General features: G+C 33.2%; 1 protein-coding gene across 2 annotated transcripts in view; it reads left to right on the forward strand.

The window, feature by feature from the left end:
- HUWE1 (HECT, UBA and WWE domain containing E3 ubiquitin protein ligase 1) overlaps positions 1-13,975 on the forward strand; it is a 595,188-nt gene that overhangs the window by 169,604 nt on the left and 411,609 nt on the right. For both annotated transcript variants that reach the window (XM_085806998.1, XM_085806999.1), the window contains exons 23-24: positions 6,587-6,856; positions 9,910-10,185. In XM_085806998.1, coding sequence (XP_085663124.1) covers positions 6,587-6,856; positions 9,910-10,185 — 546 coding nt within the window. The remainder of the gene's footprint in view (positions 1-6,586; positions 6,857-9,909; positions 10,186-13,975) is intronic.

Here is a 13,975-nt window from a genome sequence, read left to right on the forward strand (position 1 = left end):
ATTGTTAAAGAAATGGGTTTGAAAAATAAATCTTCAGTTATTGATTGCATTAAAACAGCTCCGTTCTGCACCTCTACGGATGGAAGCAATAATACCGATTCAAAACTGTATCCAATTGTTGTTTCTTTTATTAATCTTCAGAAATTGAGTGCAGTTTATTTTCTGTCCCCACTTTAGAAGGACATTTGACAGGCTTTAATATAGCACAGCTAAGTGCTATAGCTTTAAAAGAAAGTGCAGTCCCTCTGGATAATTGCTTGGCACTTCGTGCCGATAATTGATAGGTGATTTGTAGGCTTTGAAGGCTGGTGTTGCAGCCATCTTAAGAAAGGAAAATTCAAATTTTCAGATTATGAGGTGCACCTGTCAGCTCTTAAATTTGGAAAAATTGAAACAGTTCCAACTCCTGCATAACAGCAGTTTACAATTAGAAAACTTAGATGAAGTTATAAAATCAACTAGGATTGACACCCAGTGGAGTTTTAATTGAAAACTGAAAGGTGCCGATGGAATTTTAAAATATAGTGAACTGTCTAGAATAATGTTGGCAATGTCGACAGTTCCCCATAATATTGCAGAGTGTGAGAAGATTTTCAGTGTTGTTGCGAAACCGAAGACTAAACTTAGATCTAATATTAGTGATGACGCATTAGAAAAACTTTTATAAGCGAAAGCAGGCCTACGTGGCAATTGCTGTGAACAAAATTATGAAATCAGCCACTGTTTATAACATTTGTACAAAAACTGATTAATTTTTTTTCAGTAAACGTTGCAAGTAATAAAAATGTTTTTTTTTTTTTTTTTATGTGTAAGGTATTTTTTTGTTGCTTGCATTTAAGAATTAGTTACTATTTAAAGTTAATTCATTATAAGAAACTCTAATTTTATCATTTAAAAAGTCTTTTTAACATTGTGAAAAATTTCCTGATTTCTTAAAAAAATCCGATTTTTGCGTGTCATAGGTTGGCAAGTATGCATATGGATGCACAAATCGATTTTCAAAAAATATTATTTTTCACGCATAAGTTTTGATTTTTTTTATGTAATTTCATAAATATATTGAAAAATATTAGAAAGTCATGTTATTTTCTTTCCAGATGTGAAAAAAGGATCTTAATCAAAATAGGTTAAATACATTTTAATGTTTCTGTTTATAGCTGGTATCTTCGTTCCTTAACATACAGTGATATGTGCTAGGATTTAATCTGTGTAATTTGAATATCTTCGGTAATTTGTTTTGTAATTTTCATTAAAAGTAAGAAATCAATTGTTACTATTTTTATGAATTATTAGGTGTTATGCTTTTCTTTATGTATTAATTATTATTCATTTTAATTTTCATGAACTACACTGGTGAAATAAATTAAAAGACTTTTCATATTTGATCTGCTATCTCCAGAACTACTGGACAGATTTTAATAAAATTTGGTGTGAACATAGGTTGGTATAATACAAAAAAAAAAAAAAAAAAAAAAAATAAACATTCAACAGTTATAATAGATACACATGCTCATGTGTAACACTCATCGGAGTCTGAAAATCTGAAACAGCAATTGCAGAAGACACAAAAGAAATGGTTTAATAGGGGGTATGGTCCCATCTTACAGCCATAGAGGCCTTGCAACATGATGTCATACTGGAAATAAGGCAGTTTATCAATGCCTGTAGCAATTGGTCCCACTCATTCAGCAACGCTGTTTTCAGTCCCTGGATGGTTCTCGGAGGGGGTTGCAAGTGTTAATTGCCCTCCCCAGAGCATCCCAGACATGTTCTATAGGGTTGAGGTCTGGAAACCTGGCTAGCTAATCCATCCAGCAAATATCCTCACTCTCGAGAAATTCGTCGACCAGAAGATGATCTTGCGTTATTGTCATGTAAGATGAACTCAGGGTCCACTGCATCCCGGAAAGGCGAACATAGGGCTCCAAGACCTCATCCTTATACCTCGCACCATTCACAGAGCCTTTGTCAAAGACAGGGAGAGGTGTGCGGCCATCCAACATGATGCCTGCCGAGACCATTACACTGTCACCTCCATAATTGCTGATTTCGCGGACATTGGAGGGTAAGTAGTGGGTCCCTGGCTCTCTCCATATGAAAGTACGGCGAGAATCGGTGTTTGGGCTAAACGCGACTGGTCGGTGAACCGACCAGTGTTAAAATCTCTGCATGTCTGGATTTGCGATTGGCCTGCCTCTAGCCTCCCCACAATTCGCCTCTTCATTCCATCATCTAAACGTTAGTGGTTACTCATTTTTACTGTTCCGATGTGAATGTAACTGATTTCTGCAAGATAACACCAAGAAATTTGCTGAGGTGTGCTAGGGAACGCAATTCGTCTTACCCTCCACCCGCTTATAAAGCCTTTTTTTTTATGCTGGCTCGGCCTACACACACATATGCTTAGGTATTTGCCTTGCAAGATTTACATTTTTAAGCAGTGGTTTTTCCTGAACTCGATTTTCCTTCAACTCGATAAAATATACAAATTCTCTTTAATTTATTTCACCAGTGTTAGTATGAATACAATTTGTGCATTTGATCAAGGTAAAGTTTTCTGTAGTTAAATATTTTTTGTATAAAGATACAAATTTTTTGGACAGTATAGCAATAGTAAGTAAAATATTTACTCAACTTAACACGTGGAAAGACTTTTCCAAAACGTTATGTAGGTATATTTCTGTAATTTGTACCTTATTTTGTTTGCCTGTGTGTAATTATGAAACAACAGATAAATTAAATAATGTGCAATTTATAAAGTATGTATAACAACTCTTTTGTCCATTTGGTCGTTTATTTTAGAATGGACTAATATGATAGATACTGATCAGCATGATCGATGCCTTTCATGTGCTTATAGTCATAATAAGGGAAGCGACTAAGTCCTATTGTGCTGACTGGTAGGTGAATGTGGGAAGCAACTAAATACATTTTCTACAAATTGTTGGTGGCTTTTGTAATATTTTTACAGTAAGCTTGAGTAATTTTCTATAGCACGTACATTGCAAAAATGTATTCCTGGTAAGATGAGTATCAGATGCACTCTAACAGATGACAGTTTCGTGAAGCTGATCGTACATTGTCCATAAGCACTTCTGCAGACTTTTAACTTCATCACTAGAAGCATCAGTTTAGCTCTTGTGTGTTCGTTCCCAGCCTAATTTGTCTTTTTTTCTAGTAAATTGCTAAGGATGGACAAAAATTAGATTGATGATGAAGAATAGTATTCAAATTGTTTGCCAAGTTGCGAGGACAAGGTTATGGATGATGATTCTAGTAATAAGGATGTTATACATCATCCTAGGACTGTTATCCAATGATTAATTTAAAGCAGTTTTGATTGAAGCCTGGATTCGTATGATTCTGATTCTCAGAATGAATGGTGATCAGTAGTCCGCCCCACCCCCAGTCTCAGAATTTTTAGGTCACTTAGGAATAAATGTAAGAAACGTCCTGGATAGTGTAGCATATGCTGTAGCTTTATTTATTGGAAAAGTTTTTTTTTTTTTTTTTACATTTCTTGTAGAGGAGTCGGAGATATTATATATTTACCAAAGTATTGATAAATTTACAGCTTAAAAGAAAGCGCTCAAATGGAGAGAAAAAACACAAGACGTAGAAATTTTGGTGCCTTTCTTCCTATGTGACTGGTGTGTAAGAACTGAAAAGCAGATTATTGCAGTACTGATCCATGTATAGAGAAGCCAGTTTTTCCGAAAGTAATGACGAGAGATTTCCTATTTTATGGAAGTCTTGGCACTTTAATAATAGTGAAGACTTAACTGATGGATTGGACATTCTTTTGAAAATCGAATCATTACTGAATCAATTTGTTCCCAAGTTTTTATAAGCCTATTCAACTGTTGTCTTTGGATGAAGGCTTAATACCTTGGAGAGTGAGGTTATTCTTCAAAGTTTATAATGCAATGAATATTGTAAAGTATGCAGTTTTAGTTTGTATACTGTGAGAAAGTAGTGTCGTTTTGAAATATATTGTGCTCAAGAAAAGCAATTGTTAGAATTAATTCAAATAGTTGTGTGACCTTTTACAGATTTTCGCCACCATACCTACATGGATGACTATTACAATAGCATGGAAAATAGTTAAGATGTATTTCAAAATAAAATTAAAAGTTGTGCCACTATTCAGACAGAGAGAGGACTTCTGGATTGCCTATTTGATTGAATAGAGGAGAAATAGCCTTCAGAAGAAAAAGAAACATTTTAGTCCAGTGTGGCAATAAAAGAAAAATATATCTGTCATATCGACAATACATGAATTTAAAATGAAAGAAAGTTCAACCGGGTTTACCGGTATCTGTCATATTACTCCATTCTTAAAATAAACAACCAAATGCACAAAAAGAGTTGCTATTTGTACCTTATAAATTGCACATGATTTAACTTATTTGTTGTTTTATTATTCCATTAAGGGAAAGAAAAGATACAAATATTTTTTGAAACTCGTAGCTGTTCATTGGCATACTTATGAAATTCCACCAGAAATTGATAAAGAGAAGAAGTATTACCATCAAGTTCGGTATTTAAAAAAAAGCAGGAAAGGATGAGTCTCTAGGGAAACTTCCTTGGGCATGAGGAAGCATACATTAGAACCCGTCATGAGAACTAGAAAAAAAGGGAAAATATTTCATGAGCATATTGCGTTTGCTCCACAATGAAACTTGCAGTGTAACACAGTATATGTGTAAATTTTGTAACGTACCCTTGCACAAAGGAAAGTGCTCTGAACGATATAACACTTTAAATTTTTTAAACAATTCTTGATTTTCTAAGTTTGATTTTTGAGAAGATAGTTTAACTTTTTTAAAGCAAATTTGATTTTTAAAGAGGATCTAAAGTTTTATTAAAACTAATCTAAAGTTAAAAAAGTACTGCTATTTTGTGCTGAAATAATTGCATGTGTTCGGCATGAATATAAAAATTACTAATGTAGGAAATTCGGTATCATCATATATTTTTATATGTCGCAACAAACAAAAAGCTGCATTTCAAAACCAAAGTGTGTTGCAGAGAAGATGATTTCAGAATTTTGTCGAAGAAAGCAAATTTTTGCTGCTGTCTTTCTCAACTACACATCCCTACAAAGCATTAACTGTGTCTGTATAGATACCAAAACAATATGCAGAATCCTTGTCAATGTAGATCAAGGCATTCACTGTAATTATGAATTAAACCTAAGAAAAGGAAACTGCACTTAAAAATGCAGCCACAGTTCTCTTATTTAATTACATACACCTGGAATCACATTATTACTTTTTATATTATGTGTTTATTTAAATTTACTTATTTAAAATTACCTAATTTTACAGTGCAGTATAGTATAGTCACATAAAACGAAAAAAAAATTTGAATCAAATTACATGTAGTATTGATGAACAAAATTTATTATAGTTTATCTCAGCAATAATGTAAAATATATGTTGTAATACAAATTGCTTTAGTTTATTGTATTTTGGAGGAGCCTTTATACATGGCTAACATTTAACAGTATCATGTTAAGAAAAAATTGTGATGTTATGGTACATTTTTCAGAATTTTAAAAACATAATTGAATTTTATGGACATTGGCTAACTATTTAGATATCTCCTTACTTTATGGTCCCATACCAACTGTATCTGTTTGATACTGCTGTAATATCACTCTTCAACATGAATGTGTGAAACATAGCATTTACAGACTAAGAAGGTGCTCTGTTAGAAGAGTTGATCCTTTCCACAAATAAAAAAAATTGGGAACCATTGATGTAGCAGATGCTTTAAATCTTAAGAGTTTCTTATGTATTGTTACATTTAAAAAAATCTATCAACTGCTTTATTATAAATTACTACGAGTTGAAATTAAAATTTCTTAAATAATTTATTCCGTATTCATTTGAGCAGTCTTCTATCCACTTGATTAAACCCAATGTGGTTGTGACAGCCTTTGGTCATTTTCATGGTTTTCACTTTATGTAATCTAAATATGCCTGTTTCTTGTAGAGAGTCTTCCATAAACACATCTCCTAATTTGCACAGATAGCCTATGTGCAGTTTCCCTTATTCGGAATAAATTTAATTGCACCTGCTATGGACAGATACATTTTTTTAATGAATTACGCATTTAGACTAGTGGCACTAGGGTGAGATTTTTAAGAGTAAGTTATGTGTATTTCCACATGTAACCCACGGCTCAACAAGCGCCATCTAGCGGCCGCCAGGACGAAACACCAGCCAACAAAGACTATAGCAGTCAGTCGATGTACTGGACTCAAGGCACTTAAGCATGGTGTTCCCAAAGATTTACTTTGTAATTTAAATGTGTAATTATAATGCCCTTAATTGTATTGTTTTATCTTAATTGTGTTTTGTTAATTAAAACTATTTAAAGGTACTAATTCAGAAGTCAAACAACATATATTTACAAAATTTTCACAGTGTGAAAACTGTGAAACTCTGGAAATTTTGTAAATATAACGCTGATTTTTGTTGTTTGACTTTTGAATTAGTATTTATTCGGCGTTTTATTGTGTCTCAATCATTTAAGTCTTTTGTTTATGGTAGTTTTGGTTACACATTTTATTTTTAGGTTCCTGCTACTCGAGAAGTATTAGCATCTCTTCCAAATGTGTTTAGTGCTTTGTGTTTAAATGCTAGAGGACTGCAATCATTTGTTGCTTGCAAACCATTTGAAAAATTGTTTAGAGTTCTAGTTTCACCAGAATATTTGCCTGCTATGCGTAGAAGGCGTAGTTCTGATCCAATAGGTGATGCTGCTAGTAATTTAGGGAATGCTATGGATGAGTTGATGAGACATCAGCCAAGTTTGAGAACTGATGCAACTGCTGCAATAATAAAGGTAATTTGCACTATTTAATTTATGTTAGATTCTGATTTTTCCCTACGTACAGTATTTTAGATTTGTAATTATTCATGATGTAAAACTGTTGATTGCTTGGCTAATACATATTGAAGCACAACATATGTTAAGATCATCTGCGATAAAAAATTGAGTTAAAACTTTTGTGTATTTATAGAAACATGCTATAATATTGATAAATGTTTTTAAACCACATTTTTGTTTTACTCTTAAATCTTGTAAACAATTTTTGTTCGTTTCATTTGGGATTCAATGAACTACCACTCCTTGATGTTAGCTGGTTGCAATATTGAGGAGGGAGTACTTTTGAAGGGAAAGTCATGGCCTGTGTCTACAAACATTTATTATCAGAGAATTCTTAAGGTTAGGTGATGTATTTCTGGGAGAGTAGCTGCCACCTGATATGATAATAAAAAAAATTATATTTAAACTAACTTGTATACTACTTTCTGTAATTGGAGCATAATTTTAGCAACATAGTGACAGAAGCTGGAATCTGACGTAATAGGTCAATGTTGTTAATATAATTACCCCATATGTAATGTATGGCATAATAAGGTTCTTAAAGATGATTTCTTTTTAACCCCTTCTAGGTGGGCAGCGCATGTCGCACGTTCGGCATTTTGTGCTTGTAAGGTTGGTGTTCCATGCCATGTGACAAAGTGGAAAATTCCATCGTTGAAACTGAATTTGTTGCTTTAAATTCGATGATTATTTGTATTTTTAAATATTGCTAAGAGATAGTGTGACTGATCCTTGTTTCTTCATAATTTTTGCAGTGGGATTTCATGCCTTGAATATCTGTTATTGAATATCCGTTTGATATCTTTCAAGATATTTTTGATATTCATAGCCAATTTTTTTTTCATAAAGTAAGCAAAAAATTATTTTTTAAAAACTTAATCCATCATGTTGGTTTTGCAATAAATGTGGTCTTTGTGCTCTGATGTCTAAGGCAGGTTGTAATACTTTTACCGGTAAGGTTGGAAAACCATTTTCTAAAGTATTTTTTGTAATAATAATTTTTTTGTAGATATTTATATTTAACACATCAAAACAATAGAGTTAATAAATACAGTATCATGCTGTATTTTTTAATTTACAGTCTTTTGCAAAAAAATCGAAGCACCATGAAGGAAGTGGTTGTTTTTGATCAAATTGAATATGTTCATAGCTCATACACAGGTAATAAAATTATTAAAAAAATAAAGTCATAGTACCTGTAAACGGCTCACAATAACCCATTGATTGAGTGTTCAAATTAGTAGTCGGTCGAACCAACAAAGGCAATGCATGCTTGAATTCGTCGAGGTAAGGAGTGGTAGAGGTTACTAATGTCATTCAGTGACACATTCTGCCAGGCATTCATCAGTTGTTGCTCCAGATCTGCGATATTTTGGGGTGCCCGAATCTGGTGACCTTGCTGGCCAAGGAAGAGTATCAACTGTATGGAGACAGTCCGGAGATATGCGAGCGGTATGTGGCCTGGCATTATCTTTCTGGAAAATGGCACCATGATGACGTGGCATTAAAGGTAATTCAACCACCCGCTGGATGGTATTAACATATTGTTGACCTGTTAGATATGTTTGGAGGATGACTAAAGATGACCTGCTGTCATAAGAAATAGCGACCCACACCATGTCATCAGGGGGTATGGCTGTATGCCTTTGTAAAACAAAGGCTGATTGAGACCTCTAGCCCCATCTTGTCCAGACAGGAACTTCAAGAATGAAGCGGGATTCATCGCTAAAAACTATACGATCGCTAAAAACTATCAAACAAGTGCCGTGAGAAGGTGAATGATACCACGGCAAATATAAACATGGCTGTACTGCCTTGAATAGTCGGCAGTGATACCGTTGGGGCGGTTTGGGCATGGTGAACAATTATCCTATCCTGTCTCACATTTTTGCGCCTAGGCCTTCTAGAGCCTTCATTTCGTCGACAATTTCCTTGTAGCAATAATTGCTGCCAACATCTTTGCACAGCAGTGTCTTTACGCTGCAGGTGGCGGCCTATTGCTCGGTATGACCACCCAGCTTCATGCAACCCTACAATGCGATCACGTTCTACACGTTCTAAGTCTTTAGTTGTCTGTAAGGTCTTCGATATCGTCATAATGGCATCTTTAGTTGCTTCTGTACGGAATTACAATGGCAGCAACAAAAAAAGAAGGGGGGGGAAAAAAAGATAAATTTTCTGCCTCTGTTATTTTTATTTATTTTTTTTTTTTTTTACTTTGTGAATTGCGCTCTAGAAATGCACACTATAATAGCAATTTCGTGTTCATTTGCCTTGAAACATTAATCACTTTCATGTTCGGTCAAGATGTTTTTGCATACCAAATTTCGTCACGATCGCAAAAGTCCTTCTTGGTGCTTCAATATTTTTGCAAAAGAGTGTATAACCTGGATGCAATACAGGGAAAACTGATGATTAGTGGACGGGATATCACATATTTGACCACCCGTAGGTCCATCAAAAACTGCTTACTATCAAAAATATTTTGCATTATCAAATGAAATATAGAACATATATTAATTTTCAGCAATAAAAAATGCTTTTTTTGGGGGGGGTCAGAAATTTGATAAAAATCCAACCAAGAATGGGTTAAACAGATTACTCTTAATTGCTATGTTAGATTAAGATTATTAAATTAGATAGCGAGAGCTGATTGTCAATGTCTGTTCTGTTTTATGGTATTACTGAAGTAAAGAATGAAGTAATTCATCTGTAATTGCTTTTCCTGTTTTCTCATTGTGAGTCTATTGATTGTATTTCTGCAGGGAAATAAAAAAAAATATATATATTTAAAGTAGAGAAATAATTTTCTTTGCTTAGAATGAAAAAATCATCCCATGTGAAAAATTTTTGAGGCATTTTACTCTTTCTGGCTATCGATCCGTATGTAGAGTTTCAGATCCGTGAATTGATGGATCAATATGTTATTTATTTGTTAACCTAATTGATAAACTTCTGCCTTTATTTACATGTTTACTGATTTTTTTTTCCCTTGTGTTTTCTTGCAGCTATTAGAAGAATTATGTGCCATGGGTAGAGACCCTAGATTTATTTGTTCTAGACCTACAGCTAAAACTGAAACAGTAACAGCAGCTGTTACACGAATTGCTAATGTGTCAAATGAAGCTGGATCATCTGATGATGATGATGACGATGAAGAAGATGCTGCGAGCAGTGCCGTCCAAGGTTCTTTATCAAAAACAGCAAATGAAAGGTGCAGCACAGAAGTAAATGATGTAGGATCTAAAACTGCTGTACCTCTTGTGGATTACATTTTAAATGTGGTAAGATTATTCATAGATCACTAAATCTGTGTTGCAACCCTGCAAAAAATTGTCTTGAAACATTTTATATGTGCTATTAATCATAATTACTCTATTATTACTAATGTTTTATAGCACATATTTATATGTGCTAGTAAACATAATTACTTCTTACAGCAAACTTATCTTGTTTCCTAAATTTAGAGCATTAAATTGAATTTTATATGTAATATAAGAATGTTTATATTAGGTGTATGCTAAATTTATACATGTATAATTTTCAATATTATCGTTAATGATTGCAAAATATATGTGTGGTTTCAAGTTGTTTAAAAAAATCCCTAAACCTGATGAAGCTCATTAGTGTCTAATTAGGTTTAAGTTGTGAAACTGGTATTTACATCATAGATTCAGCTACAAAGTAACATTGGGCACATGTTGCTTTTCATGTGTAACATAAATGGAAGGCCCTTTTCTTTTCAATACATAGATGTACCAGGAAGGGTGTGTCTTCCAAGCCAAATAATAGTGCTTTTCCGTGGTTAATCAGGCAAACCAGAAATATCTTTTGTGATATATAATGATCAGGAGATTTCTTAAAAGTGGTATGGCATGGAAGGTGGAGTGTTGGTAGGGGTGAGGAATGATGAAAGAAATGAGGTATTACTTCATTTCAGTCAAATTCAGCATACCACACCTGGTAGGGATTAAGAATAGTTTTTCTGTTTGGGGGGATTAGAAATACTTAGTGTCCGTTTTCATTACAGATTTCAAAGGAGCTCTTTTAAATGAGAGCTGTATGTGTAAGTTCATTAGTTTGAGTGAAATGATTTACCATTATTGTATATGTATTACCATATTTATGTGTATACTGCTACTTCTCACATATTTCTTGTCTACCTTTTCTTTAGTGTATGCTTTAGAAACTCGATTTACTTGGAAAATTTTCAACTGTTCTTTGGATTCAGGAAGCAGCTGCTTCACAAGAATAACGATTCACAAGAATAACGAATAAAACATTTTTATTTTTCACTGTCATATTGTAAAGTTCCATTTTGGCCACATATTATACAATTTTTTGAATCTGAAAAATAAGCAAGGAATACTGCTATAAAGCACAAAGTTTATGAAACAGTTTTTAGCAGAAGCAAAATAGCTATGTAATTAATTAAAAAAGTCTTTTTAATTTTTTCCTGGCAAGAATTTGTCCCACTTATCAGAATTCTCAGTATATGCATCAGTTTTCTCTATAAAATTAATTTCACACTTTTTTTTCTCCGATTTTTTCTAAAAACATTTCTGGATTTTGCTGTTACAGAATTGGTAGGAATAATTTTTCTTTAGGATTTTAGACATTGAAGCTTGGAAAGTTTAGAAAGATTTCAAGGCAAATTTATAGACCCACGATTCTAGCAGATTCCAGAAAAATGTGATAAAATGAAAAATGGTAGTAACACGCAGTTTCTTACATTTTGGAGAACATGTGGAAGAGTAATGAAAACATAATAGTTGAATGTTTTACGTCTGATTCTAGAATCGCTTTCTTAACATTTTTGTCTTCCCTTTATTTTCTCTACTTTTCACTAGATACAAGCATAGAAAATATCAAAAGTACTTCTAATCTTACCATATGAACAGGCATTATATAAAGGAGTTTTTTTATTAATAAAGAAATTGGAAACTGACAATTCAAAATATTCGTCTAATATGTCTTAATGCATTTTACACATAGCTGATGCTAGGCATTTTGCCACCTGATGCTGTCTCTGTGGATCCTAAATTCTGATGCCTTTCTCAATTCTGCTTTCAGTGCCCGCTCTAAATTCTAAAAGTTTTGCCATTTCTAGATTTTTTTTGCTCGGTGTGTCCCTAAATTCTAAAAATTGTGCCACACCAGCTCTGTGACCAGATCTTACCATATGTATTTCATATATCTTCTGAATGTTCGTATTATTAAAGAAATAAAATTAGCCTCTTTTTCCATACATTCTAAACGCATTTAGTCTTTTAGAATAACAGAAGTCTTTAATTAAATCTCAAAAATTTTAAGTGAAAAGGAAACGTGTTGAAAAAAGAAACTAAATATGTAAAGAGAAAGAAAATTATTCTTTAGATATATTTACAGTTATTATTATGTAAATGACCCAGTTGTTTACAGTTTCAGCCTTTATTATAATTTCCCATTTCTATTTCCTCATCAGAATGCAAATCACTTAGAGAGTTTTTAAACTGAGATTTTTGGAGTGTAAGACGAGTGTTTCTGAACTCCACTTGCTCCCTGCATTAGTTCCTGTGAGCTCTGATGATTTGTAATTATTAGTCTTTCCATTACTGCTGCTGACATTTGAGTTTATGACAATAGAGTTATTGAACCAGATTAAATTGAAATTATATTGTATAGTTTTTTACCACTAGTCCATATTTTTAGTTTGAATTTCACTCTTTTTGTTTAATTATATCACCACAAACTGTATTTTATTTTGTTAGCATAAGAACATGCCTATATGTTCCAAGTTCTTTTTGAACAAAAAGCTTATCTGAACCTTTATTTAAATTTATTATCTGATTTATAGTTACTTTCAGACATAGCGATAATTTGTTTCACGTCTGTCGGGGGGGGGGGAAGTCGGACTGTTGAACTTTTACCAGATCAAGTAAACCTTCATAGGTAGTACATTGTGGATAGGTTGGCAATTAGGAGATAAAACACGCAGAAACTAATGAAAAAATTGTTTTCCATATTGAGACAAATTTCTAATTGTTAGAAAACATGCTTAAGGTGAAGGAAATTGATATAAATTAGTCAAAATGTCTGGGCAGGTCTTCAACTTAAAAAGACACATAATTATTTTGTTGAGTTTTATGTTTTGTAGCTTTTAATGTGTAATTATCCTAATATTGTTTAAAAGTCAATGTCATAAATTGCATGTATTTTAAACTGTGAAATTGTATGATATTGTGATATTAATAGGGCTTTTTTAACAAAAAATAAATTTAATTTAATAGTGGCCATGTAAATCCATAATGACTAAGGTTATCTAATAATTAATTTAATTATAACTAAATGCATTCCCTTAAAAATTATCTCTCTATATTAAAGCAAGTTATTGCCTTTCGTTAACACGCTGAGCCTGGCGTAGGTTCCTGGGGACCGGCACTGGAATATTCGTTTGGCTGGCATCGGTCCACGGGACAACACTATTAAAGTTAAAAAATAAGTATAGTCTCAATGAAATGCGATCAAATGTAGTTTTAATGAAATTTATTGATACATTCTAAATAAAAATACGTCTTAGCTTGACACATATTACATTACGAAACAACTATTTTGGTAACATTTTTGGCTATCTTGCATCCGAATAGTTTTTAATTGTCATCATAACATTTCAAACAATACTTTCAGACTTTATGTGCATCTCCTTCCTTTTTGTATGATTTATGAATAATTTAAGTTGGCAATATTGCTCCGCTTGATCGCTCGCTACTGGCTGAACGGAAAGGACAGCAAATTTGGCGCCGGGCTCAACGTGTTAACCTTTATCATGTTCACAAGGTAAAACACAAAAATATAAAAATTTGCGTGAAACTTTTTCTTTGCACCTAGTGAGACTTATTGCAAAAGAACTCATCACCGCTAATGCTTTAGTGGCTTAACCTTAAAGTATATTAACTGAGTTACAACCCCTAGAACTCTACACGACGCTATGACATTAACAGCGTCAGACAGAGGTCAGCTAACTTTCAAAACTTGCTTGACTGTGCCCGCAACAGGCCTTTCAGGTTTGTTGTGATCAGCAGGTTTCTCTATAGG

This window comes from Stegodyphus dumicola, chromosome X1 (genome assembly GCF_044657685.1).
Source record: "Stegodyphus dumicola isolate Sdum_Otavi_A_Nest chromosome X1, ASM4465768v1".
Taxonomy (NCBI): domain Eukaryota; kingdom Metazoa; phylum Arthropoda; class Arachnida; order Araneae; family Eresidae; genus Stegodyphus; species Stegodyphus dumicola.